The 20,617-nt window shown below is 37.2% G+C and overlaps 1 protein-coding gene across 1 annotated transcript in view; it reads left to right on the forward strand.

Moving 5' to 3' along the window:
• Tmtc2 (transmembrane O-mannosyltransferase targeting cadherins 2) overlaps positions 1 to 20,617 on the forward strand; it is a 439,320-nt gene that overhangs the window by 298,235 nt on the left and 120,468 nt on the right. Inside the window, exon 8 of the mRNA XM_004650152.2 lies at positions 93 to 214. Within this exon, the coding sequence (XP_004650209.2) occupies positions 93 to 214 (122 nt within the window). The remainder of the gene's footprint in view (positions 1 to 92; positions 215 to 20,617) is intronic.

Raw genomic sequence — 20,617 nt, forward strand, 5'->3', positions numbered from 1 at the left:
AAAATGTTACCCCTCATTATCTTACTGCAGTTTAACACATTAGTGCTTGTAGCCCCCATTTCACTGGCACAGTTCTCTCTCTCTCTTTCCAGGTGAAGCATATATGCGACTCAGCAAACTGCCCCAAGCAGAGCATTGGTACATGGAGTCCCTGAGGTCCAAGACTGACCACATCCCTGCTCATCTCACCTATGGGAAACTACTAGCTCTAACGGTGAGTGCCTTCTGTCTTTACTCTTTAGAATTTTTTTTTTCCTCTCATTCAAGGACTAACCAAGTCTGACCCTGCTTAGCTTCTAAGATCATATGAGATCAGGTGCCCATGTTCAGGGGTGATATGGCCATAGACTAGAAATTGATTTTCTTCTACTTATTATTATTTTTAATTTCCTTACTTGAGAAAGAGAGAGAATTGTCAGGTCAGGGCCTCTAGCCATGGTGAAAGAAGTATAGGCACATGTGCACCTGGCTTTTGTGGATACTAGGGAAGTGAACTGGATACTTAGGTTTTCCAGAAAAGTGCCTTAACCACTAAGCCATCTCTGCAGCTCCAGAAATTGATTTTCTACGTGTGCTCTGGGACTAGTTGGATTCAAGGTTCTCTTTCTGCATCTGTGAACTCAAATAAGGACTTAAAGATGGTGATATTGTTAGAACCCCGGATATAAAATATAGGGGAAAAAACCATCTCATTGTCTTTGGGGTCTGTTCTAGGTAAGATATAACATGCTTGTAACTTAATGCAAAAAGTAATTCTGGTGACTCTTACTTATGTGATTACATAGTGACTTTGTCTTAATAGCAATATTTCCATAAATATTATATTTTATTAAAAATATTAGCACTACATTGAGTGTAATTAGAAAATACTCAAATAACCAACATCATCTGCCACTTTATGAGTGGTAGAATTCCTTCTAACTGGAGTCAGTCTACCAGAGCAGTGGAACCCTCAGTTGCACACTGACTACATAACTAGTACTCTTCTTCCATGAAGTCATGTTAGTGTGAAACATTATAAATAACAGATATTCTGCCATTATCATCTAAAAATGATGATTTTGTGTGTTAAAAAGTAATTTTCATGTCTTATATTTTATGTGGTGGTGAATGGTTACACTAATCTTTATGAGTTAGTCAGTCACATGTGGTAGTAGAACTGGGCTTCATTCCTCATCCCTGTGTTCCTTTGGTTATGCTTTGTAATCTTTCCCTAATACTAACAAAAAATGAATGAGGACCAGAAAAATGAAGAGCAATGGACAGGAGGGAGTTTCCTAAATGAATTCATATATGAATACACTGGGATTATTTTAAATACATAGTTTTACTTCCCAAAGAAGATAACAAATTAAACTTATCATGTATCCATCTAAAGAGATGACTAAAATTCTCTTAATGAATCTATAGAGGCTAAGGATATAACTCTATGGTACAGTGCTTCCCTCCTGGCATACACAAAGGCCTGACTTCTTCAGTACTTCCCTGACCAACCAAAAGTTCCTATCAGTATGCCAGATAGTCAGAAAAAAGGCCTGTTAAAATATCTCGTTATGTTTAATAAAATTTTATAACTGTGTTCAAATAGTAAGAGAGAGTCCCAGGAGTTAGAAATAAAGTAATAACTAGCTAGGCATAACACTTGGGAGACAGAAACAGGAGGATTAATGTGAATTGCAGGCTAGCCTGGGCTACAGAGTGAGAAACTGAGACCCTGTATCATGTCCCAGCCACCAAGTAATGAAGTGCTAACCCTGGAGCAGAACAGACCCAGCAAGCACATGCAGGTGCTGCTGTGGAAACATTTTCAAAGTTTAGCAACCAATGAAAATGGATTGATTCATTTTTCAGAAATAAGAGACAAAACTTTGAGGCAGTGAAAATCTAGGCATTAGATACTTCAATAAAGCAGATGAGGTTCATAGCCTCAATATAAGAGTGATGGGGACAAGAAGGCTTACATAAATTTTTACCTGCCTTATAATGTGATCTGAGCAGAGAATGAATGTGATCCTTGCTGGAAATTTGTTGATAATATCCTCCCTTTGAAGTATTGGGTTTGAAATTTAGTCTGTTGGCATGCTTAGGGTATCCTAGGTCGAGAAACTTAATGAAAATGATTACATTGAACACCTTTACTGAAGAGGTCCATTAAAGAACAGAAGAGTAGCAATGAGGTGTGAAAATAATGGTGAACAAAATATTATGATTGCATAAGTACAAAAATGGGGAAATAAAAGTCACGAAAGAAAGTTTAGAAGAACTAACAATAGGTTCCAATAAAGAAGAGAGGGGGAAAGAAGGTCCTTCGGAGCTGAAGGCTACAGGTTGCTGTTTATGCCTTTTATTGCACTGTAACTCACCCATTCAATTCCTCAGAAAGAATTATCCTGCCTTATGAAAACATACTTCAGTCCTTAATTCATAGGGTAATTCACACAACTCCATGTAAAAACAGAATTCATACACCTCCTGTTCTATTGTCTGGGGGTTTTCCTGGGGAATGCACATGGAAATAGTTTAAGATATCTGTGTGAACACTTTCAAAAAATAACTATAAAAAATATTGCTAACTGAATCTATCCCTTACCCTAATAGTTGAAAAAGAAAGGAATGGACACATCTATGTACAGATTTCTGAATATGCCTAGACCATGACACTGGATATAGAAACCATGTGTCCTTTCTTCTTTTTGATTTTCAAGGCTATTTTAAGTTTCATGTACCAAAAATATGGATTTAAAGGCTCCTTTCTTCTTTTTAGAAGACTTAAGAGTTTTGCTTTACAGAAACATATGGAAAGGAAGGAAAGACTTAGATATTGCAATCCAAATTTTTAATTTTCTCTACACTAAGATGTTTATAGTTTCTGACTAGCTGAGTAGATGAAATACAAACTCTTTTGTGGAATGGCTTGGCCACAATGACAAGAAACCCACAGCCATCTTTAACAGTTTCTCCAAATTATAAGTTTTGGCTTATATCTGATTCTAATGTCTTACCTTTGATTAATTATGAGTTTATTGGTATACTATTGACTTATCATGGAATTTAAAAGATAGAAAATGCCACACTCTTTGATTTCTGAATGTTAACCACATAAAATGTAATGGGCCACTACTTTCAAGACAAGCAACATATAAATGGAGTGATATACTTTCTCTTTTGTTCAAAATTTGCAAAGATAAACTATACAAAAATGACATGCAGCTATATTAGAATTAGATGAAGTAGGATTTTACATAAGAATTTAATTTTTATCCACAAATTAGGCAGATTATTAATATTTTTACTATAGTCAGTGGAATGATACACTCAGTATACTTTTTCTTACAAGATTTTGTAAAGATTCATATAATATTTATAGTATTTACAAAAAATCAAGTGGACTGCAGGTTTCCTAGAATGCCTTGGAACATTCTATAGATCATATGCTTTTTTTTAGTCTTCTGCCAGAAATGTTCTTTTCCTCTCCCTGACTGTTGAAATTTTATTTCCTCTGTGAAGTCTTGCCTGGTTTTCTTGAGCACTTTTTTTTTTATTCTTTTCTCTGAACTTCCTTAGCTCTACTCTCTGTATCTTTGTAAGAGCACTTGAAAATTGAATGCCACACATAAATCTCTGTCTGTCTTTTGACACTAGCCATGGAACAGGGAGTAAGTTTATCTCTTTACGTCTTCAGCACATGGGGTTTCAATGTCTTGGGAAAAATCTCTGTACCTTGTGCATTTTTCTTAACTTGCATGAAGGTTGAGCACAAGGCATGTGAGTAAGTTTGTCTCTCTAAGAACACCATTACATTAATCCTCCATTATCTGTGCTGAACAGGTGGATGAGAGGGACATGACTATGGGGTGGTTTCAGAACACTGAAAGGAGTTGGGGATGGTGGTACATGCCTTTAATTCTAGCACTGGAGAGGCAGAAGTAGGAGGATCATGGCTACATAGTGAAGTGATTTCCAGGTCAGGTCAGCCTGGGTTAGAGAAAGACCTGATCTTGAAAAAAAGGTGTGGGGGAGACATAAGTGGTAGGTATACCTCCTGATTTTCTAAACTTGAATGCTAGTTTTGACCACCCTTAGGGAACATGACCTCATCTTATGAATGAAGAGACTGAGGTTTAACGATTTAACAAAATATTCTCTAAGAGTCACATCAATTAAATAATTAAGCCAAATTTAATACCAAGATTTACCAAAGTGGGTGCCATTAGTTTTAATCCTATATTGAATAATTATAAGTATGGATTTATTTTTCTTGATACACCTGCTCAAACTGGTAAGAGATTCTTAAACGTGAGCTCTTATACCCCTCTCACCCTTTTTATCACTCATTTTTTAGGCATTACTTTTGAATATCAGTTTAAGTCAAGTAGTTACATTCATTTTTAAAAATATTTATTTACTTGCAAGCAGGGAGAGAGAGAGAGAGATGGGGGAGAGAGCAAATGGGCACACCAGGGCCTCTAGCCACCACAAATGAACTCCAGATGCATGTGCCACCTTGTACTCTGGCTTTAAATGGGTACTGGGGAATCAAGCCCAGGACATTAGGCTTTGTAGGCAAGCATCTTAACTACTAAGCCATCTCTCCAACCCCATTATACTCATTTTTATTATTAGACATGATAGATCATTAATATAAGACTTTGGTTTTAGGCTATTGGCACTTAAAAAAAAATTATCTGAAAATCAGGGAAAGGGGGGGGGGAGAATAGACGCACCAGGGTCACTAGCCACTGAAAACAAACTCCAGATGTATGTGCCCACTTTTATGTCTGGCTTCATGTGGGTTCTGGGGAATTGCACCAGTGTCATTAAGCTTTGCAGGGAAGTTCCTTAACTACTGAGCCATCTCTCCAGCCCCATTAAGACTTTTTAAAATTTTTTATATATTTTATTTATTTATTTGCAAGCAGAAAAGTAGATGGAACAAAGAAGACAGAGAGAGAGAATGGCATGCCAGGGCCTCCAACATCTGCCAAAGAACTCCAGATACATTCATCATTTTGTGTGTCTGGCTTTATCTGGACACTGGGAAATTGAACCAGGGTTATTAGGCTTTGTAGGCAAGTGCCTTAACTGCTGAGGTATCTCTCCAGCCCCTATTGGGACTTTTTGACCCAACATTATATCTCTCATTCAAACTTGGTGCCCTAGGGAATAGTTCTGTATTAAAGTCATTGGTAAGCCCTATGCTTACATTTAGCACAGCCAGGGTAACATCCCTTTAAAATATTTGGAACATTCATACCAATGTTATATCCAATTAAAATACAAAACACAGGCTGAGTTTGAATTGCTCTGCTTAAAAATGTGATTTATTCCATGTTTGAACTTTGGAACCTAGGGCTACTGCCATGAATTTAAAATCAAGCATGCATTAAAAAAGGAAGGAAAAAAGTTCCATTATTTTATTTCAGATTTTCTAGTTGTTTCTAAAGCTGTGTGGGTTTTGCAGGTTTCTGTTTGCTTCTTGCTTTGTTTCTTTTGTCTGTTATGGTTCCATTTATTTAAGCAAAATATTTTGTAGATTTTGCAAGTCAGTAAAATTAGTATTGATTTAGATTATAATAAAACCTACTTGGCTGTTAGCTTATTTTCCAGATTTAGGTTAGTAAGAGAGAAGGAAGTATATTGGAGACTGTGACAGTAATTCTTGATATACAAAACCTTTATTTTGGCTACTGCATGGAAGCATTAAGCCAGATTTCTGTGTCTGGACAAAGTTAATTGAGCTACATAAAACTCCAGTGGTGAAAGTACTTGGTTCCACTAAAAATCCCCATTCCCCAGGCTAACATGGTGCGTGGTTATGTATGTGGAAATACAGTACTATGTGTTCAATGGGTTTTTTGTAAGTATTATTACTAATTAGAGTTGGGAATTGTTTTTCCATTTGGTTTGCTCCACAGCAAAGAGCTTTCCATCTACATGTTGAACACCATGTGGGTTGCTTTGTTTTGTTGTAACTTGTGCACAGTATTGTTTAGGTTGGAGAAGTAGCAAGAGGAAAATTTCTCTATAATTCTGATTTAGTGACTGATACAGATATATTCAATTCTAAGTTGTAAATATAATTTTATAAAAAGGGAAAATATAATGTCACACATAGTACTACTGAAAATTAGAGAAAATATGGAAGGAAATTATGATCAGCTAAACTTCACATGAAATTTTTATATATATAAACTTTATAATTTAGTATTCTGGAAACCGTTATTCTTGTATTATTTTTACTAAAAAGCATAGTAATGTAATAATCCATGTATTAGCAATCCTTATCAATCTCATCTTATATGTACTCTACTTTCTGCCAAGTGACATAGAAATCTAATATATGTAAAGTATCACATCTACTTATTCTGCTATTGTATGTTTAATAAAATTCATCATTAAAGTACTTTCTTTTGCTAGGAAGCCTCAGGAAAAATAAAAATAAAAATGCTATAATTCTTTAACATTCAAGGCCATGATATATGGAGATGCAAAATGGCTATTTTTTCCATGTGACCTTTTTGTGATAGCTTTTTTATCTGTGGGTGAATAAGATTATCTTGTATAATTGACTTGCTTCTATTCCTGCTAGTTTGTTTGCTTATTTTCTGTTTTTGGTCAACAGTTTTCATTTTGTGCTGCTAGAATAGCTAATCAGCTAGATTCCTAGAATATTCTTATGCCCCATGTTATGGAGAGATGTACATGGAGATGTGGCCTGCCTTCTAAATATAGTACATAGGACTCAAAGTTCCCAAACCTGACATGGGGTATACATTCACTGTCCCAGAGATGTTTCCTTGGGTTTTCTGCTGGATAGTTGTGATACAAAAATCAATAGGGTAATTTATAGCCTGAGTGCATTTTATGCAGGAGAAAATAATAACAAATGTAATCTACCATACTGACAATTAATGAGAATGGCTTTTGTTTCAAAGAGGATAGTTATGTCAGTACCTATACTGTATATCATTATTATAGTCACAGTATCCCACAATACTTTGTAGGCATTTCTTTCCCATTTTATAGTTTTCAGTTTGTTAATTAAAACCCATTGATAACCTATAGCAATAGCATTTACTTCATAACCCCTAGGCAGTTACTGTATGTAGCCAAACATGAAACCATTTTAATGTGAGATTAACTGTGCTTTTAATTTAGGTTTCATATTTTCTTGGTTGATTTTTTTTTTCTAATAATGTATGAAGTAATTCTTGTTAAAATTGCATCTTAGTTTGAGGCTATGTTTAGGCTCAGGAAAGGTGATATAAGCTCTATACTTTTTAAAAACAAGTGCATTTTATCTCAAGTTGTTGAGCCAACACTTTTATGAAAACAAGATTACCCTGTTTCCCTGAGCCATCTGGTATGTGTGAATGTCCAGACAACCTCTGAATTATGGTGGCTCTACTTCCTGATACTCCTGTCATACATGGAAATTACTATGAGCTAAGCCAGACCACTCAGATGACTGAGCCAGGAGCTTCACAAACTCAAGACTTGGCGGGACTACCTGAACAACTTAGTGAGACCTTGATATAAAATAAAAAAGTAAAAATGGTGATGGGGAGGCGCTGGAGAAATGGCTTTAGCAGTTAATGTGCTTTTCTGCAAAGCCTAAGGACCCAAATTCTATTCCCCAGGTCCCACATAAGCCAGATGCACAAGGTGGCACATGTATGTGTAGTTCATTTGTAATGGCTAGAGGCCCTGGCACACCGAGTCTCTCTCTCTCTCTCTCTTACTCCCTCTCTCTCTCTCTCTTCCCACCCTCTTTTAATAAATAAATAAGTAAAATATTTTTAAAGGGGGGGTGGAGATTTAGCTCAGTGATAGACTGTTTCCTACATACATGATGGCCTAGCATGAATCAGTCTACAACCACTAAAATCAATCCACAAAAACTACAAGTTGAAAGTAGTAACAGCTCAGTATACTGCATCAGTCATTACCTCTCATGGTATCATCATGAAAGATAGATCACAGTTCACATGCATGGTTTGTACTGAGTACATTTTGCTTAAGTCAAATCACCATAGGTCAAGGATCATCTGTTCACATTCATACCCACTGGTATATGTATCGTATGCCACATTATTCCAGGCTTCAAGTATTTACTTAAATAGTTTCAAAATCTAGCTCAGCTCACTATCCATGCTCACAAGCTCAGGAGGTTGTTCTCACTTCTACTTATGGTTACTTTTTTTTTTATATTACTTTTGAGTACTGTAGAGCTATAGGTTATATCATTACTCATTGCTAAACTTGTACATGCTCCAACATAGTTATGTCTGGGCTCCACCCCATTCTCCACCTGTGTCTTGAGTTTCTAGGATCATCTGAACTGGCCTTTATTTCCTATCTTCCATGACATAAGTCCTTATTAATCACTTTACTACCTTATAAAGAACTTAATGCATTGTAGAGTACAGTAGTAGGTATTGTGTATAAGCTATCCTGTTGCCCCCTTGCATGAGTGAGATTTCCATGATCTAAAGACCTTCATTATTTGTGAGGAAGCTGAGATTTATAGAGGCTAGGGACAAGGTAGTGCCTGAAACCTACTATGTTGTTCTAACCCATCTTTTTTGCTCAATGCAACTTGCATTATTTAAATTGCTTTCTAGCCTTTTCTACTTTTTATATTTTTTATTATGCTAGAACATGCAAACATTCACATGGTCTATGTAAATAGCTAAAATTAAAAAGTATTAAATTTACTTTTAAAACAAATCATCATTCAGTTTTAGGTTTTCCTCAAACACAGTTCTGAAGTACAAAGGCATTTTCTGTGCATATTTTAAATTAAACCAATTTTAGCATAGCTACTGATAAAAGGATTTAAGTGTGTATATAGGTGAAATAACAAAACAGTATTAGTGATGCTTAGATCCTTTTATGTGTAGCAGGTATAGTTTGTGCTGAATACTGAGGTGTGAAGGAAGCAATGTGATCGGGGTATACTGGGAGGAGTAGGATGAGGGCATGGGAGTCCCATAAGGAGACCTTGACCTTGAGCTGGTAATCCTTTAACTGGTAGAAGACAGAGTTGGCGTCAGTGCACCCAAGCACTCACCTGCCTAGTCATTTATTTCTTCTGACATTGCAAAGCATAATTCTTGTTAAAGGCTTAAAATTCTAGGCTTCTCATTTCTCAGATATAATTGAGGCTCTTTGTCAAAAGTGACAGGAAGAGGTGCATTCCTGATCATACACTATAATCCAGCATGTCTGCTAATAATAATGTTTCAGGTGGAATATAGCAACATGAAGGCGGGGTCACATTTAAACAGGACCTTTGAACACTTTGACAGCAACTGTTGGGCATGAGACTATGATAGTTACTGACTGTCATATAAAGCCATGTGTTTTAATGACCTATAATAGAGAAATGGATAGGGTCGATATAATTGTCAGTCTCTAAAAATAAAACTTGAAAGTGTCATCTCCTCTGTAAGCATGCATTAAGTTTGGTCCATGCTGCTATAGTGTGATATGTTTTACATGTGTTGGAGAGTTGAGACATTGTATGGCAGACGGAGTTCAAAGGTCTGTAAGACACTGATCTCACAACAAATGCAGTTCTTTTTTTAAATTAGTTATGCACAGTGTATAAATAGCCTTGTTGGTACCATCATTAGCCTCCTCCATGTCCTCCCCCCTCTGAAGGGACCATCATCATTGGGGAATGTGGGTCGTTCATTGTGGGGATATATATATATATGAATGAGATGGACGTCGTGGCGCATGTCTTTAATCCCAGCACATGGGACGCAGAGGTAGGAGGATCACCCAAGAGTTGGAGGCCTCTCTGAGACTACATAGTGAGTTCTAGATCAGCCTGGGCAAGAGTGAGACCCTACCTCAAAAAATCAAAAAAAAAAATGATAAAGAGAATATTTGCATGCCAGAGCCTCCTGCCACTGCAGACAAACTTCAAATGATTGTTACACTTAGTGCATCTGGCTTTATTTGGATACTGGGGAACAAAACCTGGCCAGCAGGTTTTGCAAGTAATTGCCTTTAACTGTTAAGATATCTATCTAATGCAGCTCTAATGGAACCCAGGCTAGTATTTGTGAGGGTTGTTATCAAAGAATAACACTGGCCTTCCCTGTTCTCTGGCTTTTTGTCCTATTTCATGATCTCCCAGTCCTGTATATGTTCCTGCATTGATACCATCATCTGTGATGAAATAGATGCAGGCAGTGGTGACTTAGCCAAAGGGAGCATCATGCTATTTGGGCTTTTAGCTTCCAAAACTATGAGCTACATAAACTTTTCTTTATAAAGTACCCAGCCTCATGATTATAACAAGGAAAAACTGACCAATGCAACACATTTGCTTTGAATGTAAACACTAGAAATACTGACTCATCAAGTATGAGACAGAAAGAGTCCCACAATTTGAGGGCATGTCTTTGTGACCTAAGGACTTCCTAGAAGGCTTACCTTTGAAAGGTTCACAGCTTCTCCAAATACACCCCAACAGGGGACAGAACATTTACATAGACACTTTGGCAGGCAGTCAACACCAAAGTAGAGCACATGTCAGGATTTGTTTCCTTGTGAGCATAAAATGTAAAATCTCTGATATGTCATAATTTATTCATAGCAAGATTTTACTTCTACTACACTACTGCTCTGATTACTTTCTTTTATAGTTTCCACTAAAGCAATATTGTTGAAATGTGTAACATACATTTCTTCAGTATATTCCATGGATCATTCAGATGTCTAGATATTCTTTATATTTTCCCTTCCTTCCCCTCCCTCTTTCTTTCTTTCTTTCTTTCTTGCCTGCCTGCCTGCCTCCCTCCCTCCCTCCCTCCCTCCCTCCCTCCCTCCCTCCCTCCCTCCCCTCCCCTCCCCTCCCCTCCCCTCCCCTCCCCTCCCCTCCCCTCCCCTCCCCTCCCCTCCCCTCCCCTCCCCTCCCCTCCCCTCCCCTCCCCTCCCCTCCCCTCCCCTCCCCTCCCCTCCCCTCCCCTCCCCTCCCCTCCCCTCCCTCCCTCCCTCCCTCCCTCCCTCCCTCCCTCCCTCCCTCCCTCCCTCCCTCCTTCTTTCTTTCTTTCTTTCTTTCTTTCTTTCTTTCTTTCTTTCTTGTGGTATGGGGACAAAATCTATTGCCTCACATAGGCTAGATAACTTCTATACCACTGAGCTACATCCCCATCCCTGAATGGTCTTTGATTTAAAAACAAAAACAAAAACAAAAACAAAAACATAGGGCTGGAGAGTTGGCTTAGCATTAAGGCATTTGACTGCAGAGCCGAAAGACCTAGGTTTGAGTCCCTAGGACCCACATTAGCCAGATGTGGATCATTCAGATGTCTAGATATTCTTTATACTTCCCCTTCCTCCCTCCCTTCCTCCTTCCCTCTCTCCCTCCCTCCAATGGCATGGAGTTTGTTTGCAGTGGCTGGAGGCCCTGGTGTGCCCATTCTCTCCCTCCCTTCCTCTCTCTCTCTCTCTCTCTCTCTCTCTCTCTCTCTCTCTCTCACTTGCTCGCTCATTCCCTCGCTTGCTCACTTGCTCTCTCTCTCTCTCTCTCTGTCTCTCTCCCTCCCTCCCTCTCTCCCTCTTTCTGGGTCAAATAAATAAATATTTTGAAAATAAATAAATAATAAGATTTGAAGTGCACAAGTGAAATTATTAGGAAGAAATTGCATCATTCTGTGTTCTTTCTTAAAATATGTGTGAATATTTTCCATTAAACCTTCTGAAGTTTTTGTAATGAAGGCTTGGTTTTGAATACCTATTATGGAGCATTTTCTTAAAGTTGAACTTCTTACCACCCTGAGAAAAGAATGTTATGCTAAATATACTTTTGGAAAAATTTGTATCAAATTGAAAGGCAGCAGAGCATACCTCACAAAATATTTAGAATATTCTGAAGCTCTTCTGATGTTTTGCCTGGTCCCTGGGAGATCATTAAGTTACAGCAAAAAACACCTGTGCTGTTGCTTAGCAAGTGATTCCTCCCTATTTCCCTCCCCTAACCCCTCACCCCTCTTTCTGAGTGAAGGATTCATTAAGTAGCCCAGACTACCTTGAGCTCCCCACCATCCTCTTGACTTATCCCCTGAGTACTGGGATAACTACATCTCAGTACAACTATGTCCAGTTTCACTAATGTATATCTTTTAGATAGTCTATATTAAGCATTTAAAGTTTTAGTCAAAATGAGTGTGATTCTTTGCTTTCCTCTACAACGAGTGAACGAGATGGTAAGAGAGAACCTCAGGAAATAAGGAAGTAAGTACTGCCATTCTGAAAGCAGAAAATCATTATTCACATAAGGACTGGTGCTTTCCTAAAAGTAACAATTCATCTAAATGAGTTGTCAACAAAATAGACTTAAGCCAAAAGTGGATAATTTTGTACTGAGGACGTTTCTTTAATCTTCAGAATTACTAATGAAATACTATTGAAATACTAATGAAAATCAACTTTGTTTTATGCCCACTAAATTTTAGCCATAAATTCTGAGAGCATTTATTAATATGTGATAAGATGCAAATATACTTTGATTCTTGAAATATAAATAGCATTTGTGGATTGCAGTATTTAAAATCTCTCCCTGATATATCTATGCCAATGTCATTGCTTATATCCTACACAGAATAATAGATCAGAGGACACAGTTATGACTTTGAAGTTTTTTTTCCATAATTGGCATGACCTGACAGTCCACATTTAGCAATTTGAATCATATTTAAAAAAATTTTTTATCATATGAATTTTTATTGAAAACTAGAACTACATTAAACATGGAAAGAAGGCAAATTATTTTAGTAATCATATTTGTTTTTAACTTAGATAAAAACAAAGGTTAATTTTTATACATTTATGTCCAATTTTAAGGAAATTAACCTTTAATAAGGTCTGCCTTAAGATAGATTTAGATTACAGAATAATCAAGAAGTCAGTTAAGTGAGTCCTCATTTGCTCCACACCCCATTTACCCCTTCATTACTTTGTGTGAGCATGGTACATTGGTCACAATTAATGAGCCAGTACTGGCATATTATTATCACTGAAGCCCATGTTATAATCACATTCTTTCAGTAAGGGTGAAGCCTCTAGCTTGTTCTCTCAAATGATTTTAGATATTTTGTGTCCTTTGAGAATTATATATGTTTTATAATTATATAGTTAATGTATACAGTTGATATTTATTTGATAGGTATGCATATTTTAATAAATTTGATTTGTTTAATTTATAATTATATATTAAATAATACATATTATCTATATATAAATATTTTTTATTTTTGCTTTAAAAATGTGATTTAATTCAATCTGTCAGTTGTTCATGGAAGTGGTGATGGATATCTTAACAATGTTAAGTCTTCCAAACCATGAACTCAGAAAGCCTTTCATTTGTTTGTGAATTCTTTAATTTCTTTTAGCAGTCCTTCTTGGTTTTATCTATTTCTGAGTTGCTTATTCTTTTGAATGTTATTATAAATGGAATTATTTTTAAGTTGGTTTTGTATCATATCTTATTACAATATACAAATCAGCTAATTTTATTGTGTTAAATTGTTGTCAAATAGCTTTGCTGAGCTTGTTTACTAGGCATACCAGCTATTCTATCCATTTGCATAATATTTTGGTAGTTTTATTAACTACATCATCTATGAACAGAATAACTTTACTTCTTGCTTTCTAATTTAGATGGTTCCTTTCTTTTTCTTGCCTAATTTATTTGTCTGCACTTGTAATGCTGTGGAGAATAGAAAGGTAAGAGTGGAGATCCTTGCCTTGTTTTGTATCTTTTAGATTCTCACCTCTGAAAATGATATTAAGCTGTTTTCTTTTCATGTAACACCTGAGATATACCAGGCAATTACTTCCATTTTCTAGTTTCTTCAATTGTGTGTGCAATTTTGTATCTGTGTGTATTTATAAAATGGTATTGAATTTTCTCAAATTCATTTTCTGTATTCATAATCAAGAGAGAATTTTCTTGTTTGATATGGTCATTTTATGGATCCTAGGCTGGCCTCAAACTGTGTAGCCAAGAGTATCTTGGGACTCCTAGTCCTCTTGTCTCTGCCCCCTGAACTGCTGAAACTATAAATGTGTACCACTCTTCCTGGATCCTTCTTTGATTTTAGGAAGCATTATGTATGACTTCACTTTGTCTCTTCCTCCAAAGTATAAAGTAAAGTGTTTATAGTGCTTGCATTAGGATTTGAAGTATGCATTTTAAACTAATCTTCATGTCCCTTCAAGTAATGTTAACTGTCTAATGGAGTTACTCTGCAATAGCATATTCCCAAACCCTCCTTCTGGCCCATAAGTAATGGATGTCATCTGTTTCACATATCTACATGCTATAATCACCCATAAGTAATTACAACTATTGTTTTAAGCAGATGGTTGTCTTTTAAATCAGTGAGGAAAAAAAGAAAAAGAGTTTAATCTACCTTTGTTCTGTCCATAACACACTCAATTGTTTATACAGATATCTAACATAGCATGATCATTTTATATGAAGAAAAATGTAACAGTTCTCATTAGGGAAACCTTCTAGTATCACATTTTCTCAATTTTATTTGTTTACAATATGCATAATTTTAGAGATGGTATTCTGTATTTAAAATTCCAAGTTTATGGATATATTAGTTTTTCATTCAATATTTTGATCTACGCTCATCTTGCTTAGTGATATGGGAACTCCACTCTAATTCTTAGCTCTTTTTCCCCCCTTGTAGATAGTGTGACCATGCCTTCTTTCAGTAATTCATTTTTGTCTTTGGTTTTCTATAGGTTGTGTACGTTGCGTACTTGAGGAACTGATTTTGCTTGGTGTTCTGTGAGATTTCTCAATATGTGGTTAGATATCGATCATTAATTTTAGCAGCGTTCTTGGTTATTACTAAAGCATTGTTTTTTGTCTTTCTGTTTCTTGTTACTTGCCATGTTTGAAAGATTTCCACAATTCTCAGATGCTCTGTGCTCTGTATATATATATTTTTTCCCATTGCATGTCTTTCTGGGGAGTTTCTCTTGGCCTGTATTCAAGCTTGATGTACCTTCTTTTGTCCTTCCTAGATATTCCCATAAACTCATTTGATTAATCTCTGGCTATCGGTGTGATAGGATTTAGAAGCACCAAATCTTGGAGCATGTCCATGAAGGACTTTATAGACTAGGTCCATTGAGGTAGGAAAACCTACTCTAAATGTGCTGGCACCATTCCATGGCCTAGAGGTCCAGGCTGCATAAAGTACACAGAGCCACAGCCTTCATGATTGTGTGCATCCTCGCTGTGCACTGAATGTGACCAGCTACTAGCCTTTGAGGTGTAAGCTGAAATAAACTCTCCTTTCTTGAATGGATTTTTGTCAGGTATTTTTGTCTCAGCAATTTGAAAAGTAACTGAGACATTCTTGGGTCTTTGACAATGTTTTTAATTTCTAGTATTTCCTTTTTAGCCTCTTTAACTTCTACCTGCTTACGTTACCCATCTGTTCTTACATATTTTCTCCATTTTCATCAGAGCCATCAATATATCAGTCATAGTTGTTCACAGTTGTTCAAGTGCTTTGCTTGATAACTCCCAAACCTGGTTCATACTTGAACCTCTGAGTCTCGTTCTGCTCATTGTTTCTTTTGGGACTTCTTCCATTTTGGTGTGGCTTGCATTTTTGTTGTTTTTGAATAGAGTCCTAGAAACTGAAATAAAGAGTCCTATCTTGTGAGGTCTTATGTTCACCTAGCCAGGATTTGTGCATGCCGACTTCATACTCCTTTATTCTCATCTGCTCTGTTGCTGTTGGTGACTGTGAGGGTTGTTTCTCAGACCGTGGTTCTTGTAACTCAGGGATGCTGTGCTGTGTACTGGAACTGTGTTCTTGTGGCAGGTGACCTATGGGAGGGGGCTGCATTTCTATAATTACATAATTAAATTTCATTCCTCAAGTGGGCCAGTGTCTCGACCTGTAATGGTCACCAGTTTGTCTGTTTGGGTAGTTCCTCCCACCCTCCTCATCTCAGGTGAATAGGAGGAGTATTGGTCCCTTGCAGCACTGGGAGAAAATAATGGGAATGCCTACTTGAGAGTAGGTATTGCTATGGACAACACTGGGGTGGGAGGTAGGTTAACATTTACAAAGATTAGCCATACCCTCCCCTGCCATCACCAGGAGGGGATCTTTTTGGGGGCTTTGAGTAACTGGCTCAGGTTTCTGGAGGTAAAGCTTGTGAAAGACTTTGGCTCTGAGGAATGAGCGGTCCTTTCCCTGATGGAGTCCACACTCAGCCTGCAGCAAGTTGACAAAAGGAGTCCTTGCACATGTGCAGTTTTGTGGTTCCATTCACTTATACAGATTATGAGCACATTGTCACTGACTTTCTATAAGCTTCTGTCTTTCCACATTTAAGAGCTTTGCTTGTCTTTCAGACTCAGTTCTCTGATGATCGTTTTTTTAAAAACTTTTTATTTTATTTTATTTATTTGAGACAGAGAGAGAGAGAGAGAGACACACACACACACACACACAGAGAGAGAGAGAGAGAGAGAGAGAGAGAGAGAGAGAGAGAGAGAGAGAGAGAGGAGGAGACAAAGAGTATACCAGGGTCTTCAGCTACTGTAAACAAACTCTAGACACAGGCACCACCTTGTGCATCTGGCTTTATATGGGTCTTGGGGAATCAAACCTGGGTCCTTTGACTTGGAGGCAAGCACCTTAATGGCTAAGCCACCTCCCCAGCCCTCTCTGATGATCTTTTGTCAGTCTATCCAGATTTTTTGTTGTTGTTTTGTAAGAACAGAAGTGATAGAATTTTCACAACCTTGTTTTTCCCCCACTTCCCCTCCACCCCCGCCACACTCAAGAAATCTATGCAAGAATTCTGCCTCACTCTCTTGAGATTCTTTCCACCTCTTTCAGAACTCACCCCAGACTGTCTAATCCTACATCACAGCTGACAGTTTTGTGTACACCTCTATGTCCATTTCTATCTCTCTCTCTCTTTCTTTCTTTCTTTCTTTTTTGTTTTTTTCTTTGTTTGTTTTTTTGTTTTTTCAAGGTAGGGTCTCACTCTAGGCTGACCTCTGCATGGTAATCTTCCTACCTTGGCCTCCTAAGTGCTGGGATTCAAGATGTGTATGCCACCACACCTGGATTTCTATCTCTGTTTCTGTGTCCAAAGCCATGTCTAGGTGTCTGGCTATACCAGCAATTACAAACATTGATAGAATGCATCATGTTCATCTTCTCCCAGGCAATTTAAGAAATTTTTATTTAGAAATCTCAAAAATATTTTTGTAACATTGGAAACATTCAAATATTTGTAAAATGAATGTATTTGTTATTGGAATTTTAAGTCATTCAAGTAAAAAAAATCACACTTCCAAGGATTGAATGATTGTAGTCATTCTAGTCCTGTATAAAATCCTAGTTAGTGTTAAAGTTTATTTAAGTGGCCCCTCTTTAGACACATAACTTATTCCCCTCACCATTTCCTCAGCTTTTTGTCACTAATATAGTTAACCCAGCAAGCTTCTTTTTATAATTATGATTTTTGCTCATCCCTTAGTATAAAAGTGACATAATGTATTCTGGGAATTTTCTGAATTTTCTTTTTCTCTCTATTACCTTTCTGGTTTACTTTTTATTTCAGTATTACATTTTTCAAAACAAATGAAATATTATCAGTGCTCACCTATAGCCATTTACCTTGAGAAAAGAAGTGTCAAATGTAACAGATCTGAATTAAATTGTATTTTGATTAACTACTGGTTTTCTTCTATGATGGCACAAGTATTTGTATAATGTAGCAATTCAGTCTGTTATAACTCTATTTCTCCTAATTCTAAGATGAGTAGCAGTTTACTTCCATGTGAGCTTGTCAAATCATGTCAATTTCAAAGAGAAAAATTGACCTTCTGGAAAATATTTATTTCTGGGAAGGAGGAGAGATAGGTGAATCCTTAACCTGTCACCAGTTTTCACATGGTTTTCCAGATTAATCAAAAGCAAGTCTTCAGCTGTTTCGACTGTGACTTTCATTTCAAATTTAGGTGATCTCGATGTTTCCTCTTTGTTTCAAATTGCTTGAACCTTAGATGCAAAATGTGCCTAGTTGTTTAAGGCATCTCAGAACAATAGACAATCTGATTGATAACAGAGTATTTCAGATCACAAAGTTTTCTCATGTGAGTTTGTTATAAGAAGGCTGTCTTAAATATATCAAAATATGAGGCTAGAGAGATGGCTCTGTGGTTAAGACACTTGTCTGCAAAGCCTAAGGACCTAGGTTTGATTCTCCAGGACCCACATAAGTCAGATGCACACATCGGCACATGTATCCAGTGTCTGTCTGCAGTGACCCGAGGCCCTTGTGCACTAATTATCTCTCTCCCTCCCTCTCTTTCTCTCTCTCTAAGTAAATGAAAAAAATATATTTTTAAATATCAGAAATAATGTCCATGTTTTCCTGTCTAGTAAATGGATTTAAGCTAAAAGGTCTAGTTTAGAAAATGGGGATTTATTTTTTATTTCGGTTGAGTACTCCAGTGGAGCTGTTCTATGCTTTTAAAAAGATATTTTACCTCATTCAGCCCTTGTGAGATATTGTACTTTATTTTCCTTTGTCCGTGTTGCAGAAAAGCTGTAACAGCCAACATTGCTGAGTACTTGCCATATACCCTACACTGCCATGTGAGATTTATGTGCACTTTCTCAGTTCTGAGCCTGATCAGGAGGTATCACATACATCTCTGTGAGGAACTGAATTTCTGGAGACATTAAATAACTCTTCAAAATACCACAGATGTTCAAGAATCCTGCATGAGAATATCACTGTCAAGTATGATTCCTTTGTCAGTATTCCCTGCTTTGTTTCAATGCCTCTTTCTTAAAAAATATTATATATTTATTTATTTGAGAGATAGAAAGAGTGTATGTGGAGAATGGGTGTGCCAGGGCCTCCAGCCATTGCAAACAAACTCCAGATACATGCGCCTCCTAATGCATCTGGCTTAATGGTTCCTAGAGAGTCGAACCAGGATCCTTTGGCTTTGCAGGCAAATGCCTTAACTGATAAGCCATCTCTCCAGCCCCCATTCTTTTTTAATAAAAAAAGACCTCTATGCTTATTATTTTAAAAAGAAATGTGAAAGATTTAGTTAAATAAATGAGACTTCTGCAACTTTAGAGCCTCCTGTTTGTGTGTCCCATAATAATAACATCTATTCAAGTATACAGGCCTTTCCTCTTGGGAAGGGACCAAGTCAAGGTGGTTCTCCAAAACTCTCTCTGTGTTTGTGGCATTCATATAAAGAATGATATCCAATTCCTGAGCTAGTATCCTAGATTCTTCCACATTGCTTTGCTGAAAGTGCTTCAGTGGTTGGGAGTACCCATCCCACCCCTCCTGAATCTCAAAGATAAACCTGTCAACCCAGGTGACAATTAAGCTCTACCATGTGATGAAGACCCTTTGGGAGGATGGAGTTTCATGAGTCCTCTACATCCCACATTTTTGCTGTCTAGGTCAAGAGAGTTTTCGATATTGACAGTGATGTATCTATAACTCAAACTGCTATTAAACCCTATCCAGAAGAGAAGAACAGTAGAATTTCTAGTTTCTATCACCCTACTACCTCTGTACTCCATATTTTCCTAGTAGTGACTCACATTTTCTTGTGAAATTACACACTTCTCTTACTGTCAAAAAGAATGAATTTTATTTTGTAATAACATCAAAACACATGTGTGTGTTTCAAGCAGCACACTCTACTGCTCAGGCTTGGGCATGATCCAGTCCGGCGATATGCCTGTCATATATATTTATACATACAGACTCATGATGCTGGCACTGTGCCAGTCCCTGGCTATTTGTGCATTTTCCCTTTCCACCTAGTTTAAATGGTCCTAGAATCTCTTAGGCCCTTCTTCTAGTGATTTTGTACGTTAGAAGTAAAAGTGATTGAGGATTCCTTCATCAACTTCAATAGGTCTTCCTTACTTTGTGTAAATCCTGGAAAGTTGTTATTCCAGAATCATTAGCCTAGCAGAAAGTAGAAATTTTGTACATTTAGTTGTTAAAATAAGTAAATATGTTTTAATATTCTTTGTGCCATGTTTTATTTTTGTCTTGTTTTATTTTATTTATTACCATACAAAGAATTAGGCTTCATCAAAATTTGTTCTTTGTTTTTATTTATTTATTTGAAAGAGCAAGGGAGAGAGAGAGAGAATGGGTGCACAGGGCCTCCAGCCACTGTAAATGCACTCCAGATGCATGTGCCACTTTGTGCACCTGGCTAACGTGGGTTCTGGGGAATCAAACACGTTCTTTGGCTTTGTGGAGAAACACCATAACCTCTAAGCCATCTCTCCAGCCCAAAGCTTTTTCAAATATACTTTGTTTCTTATTTCCCTCTTTCCACACTTTCCTTACCTCCTCCTCTCTTTTGCCACCCCACATATCCTCTGTATTGCTTTCAAACTACATGTTTCCTTTGTCTCCCCTCCCACAGTTTCGTGTAGTCCAGGCTGTTTTCAAACTTGTGGTTGGCTGTGAGCTCCTGATCCTCCGGCCACCATCTTTCCATGTGATGGGGTTACAGGCCATGTGGATCAACTTAATTTTCTCAAGT

This window comes from Jaculus jaculus, chromosome 6 (genome assembly GCF_020740685.1).
Source record: "Jaculus jaculus isolate mJacJac1 chromosome 6, mJacJac1.mat.Y.cur, whole genome shotgun sequence".
NCBI lineage: Eukaryota > Metazoa > Chordata > Mammalia > Rodentia > Dipodidae > Jaculus > Jaculus jaculus.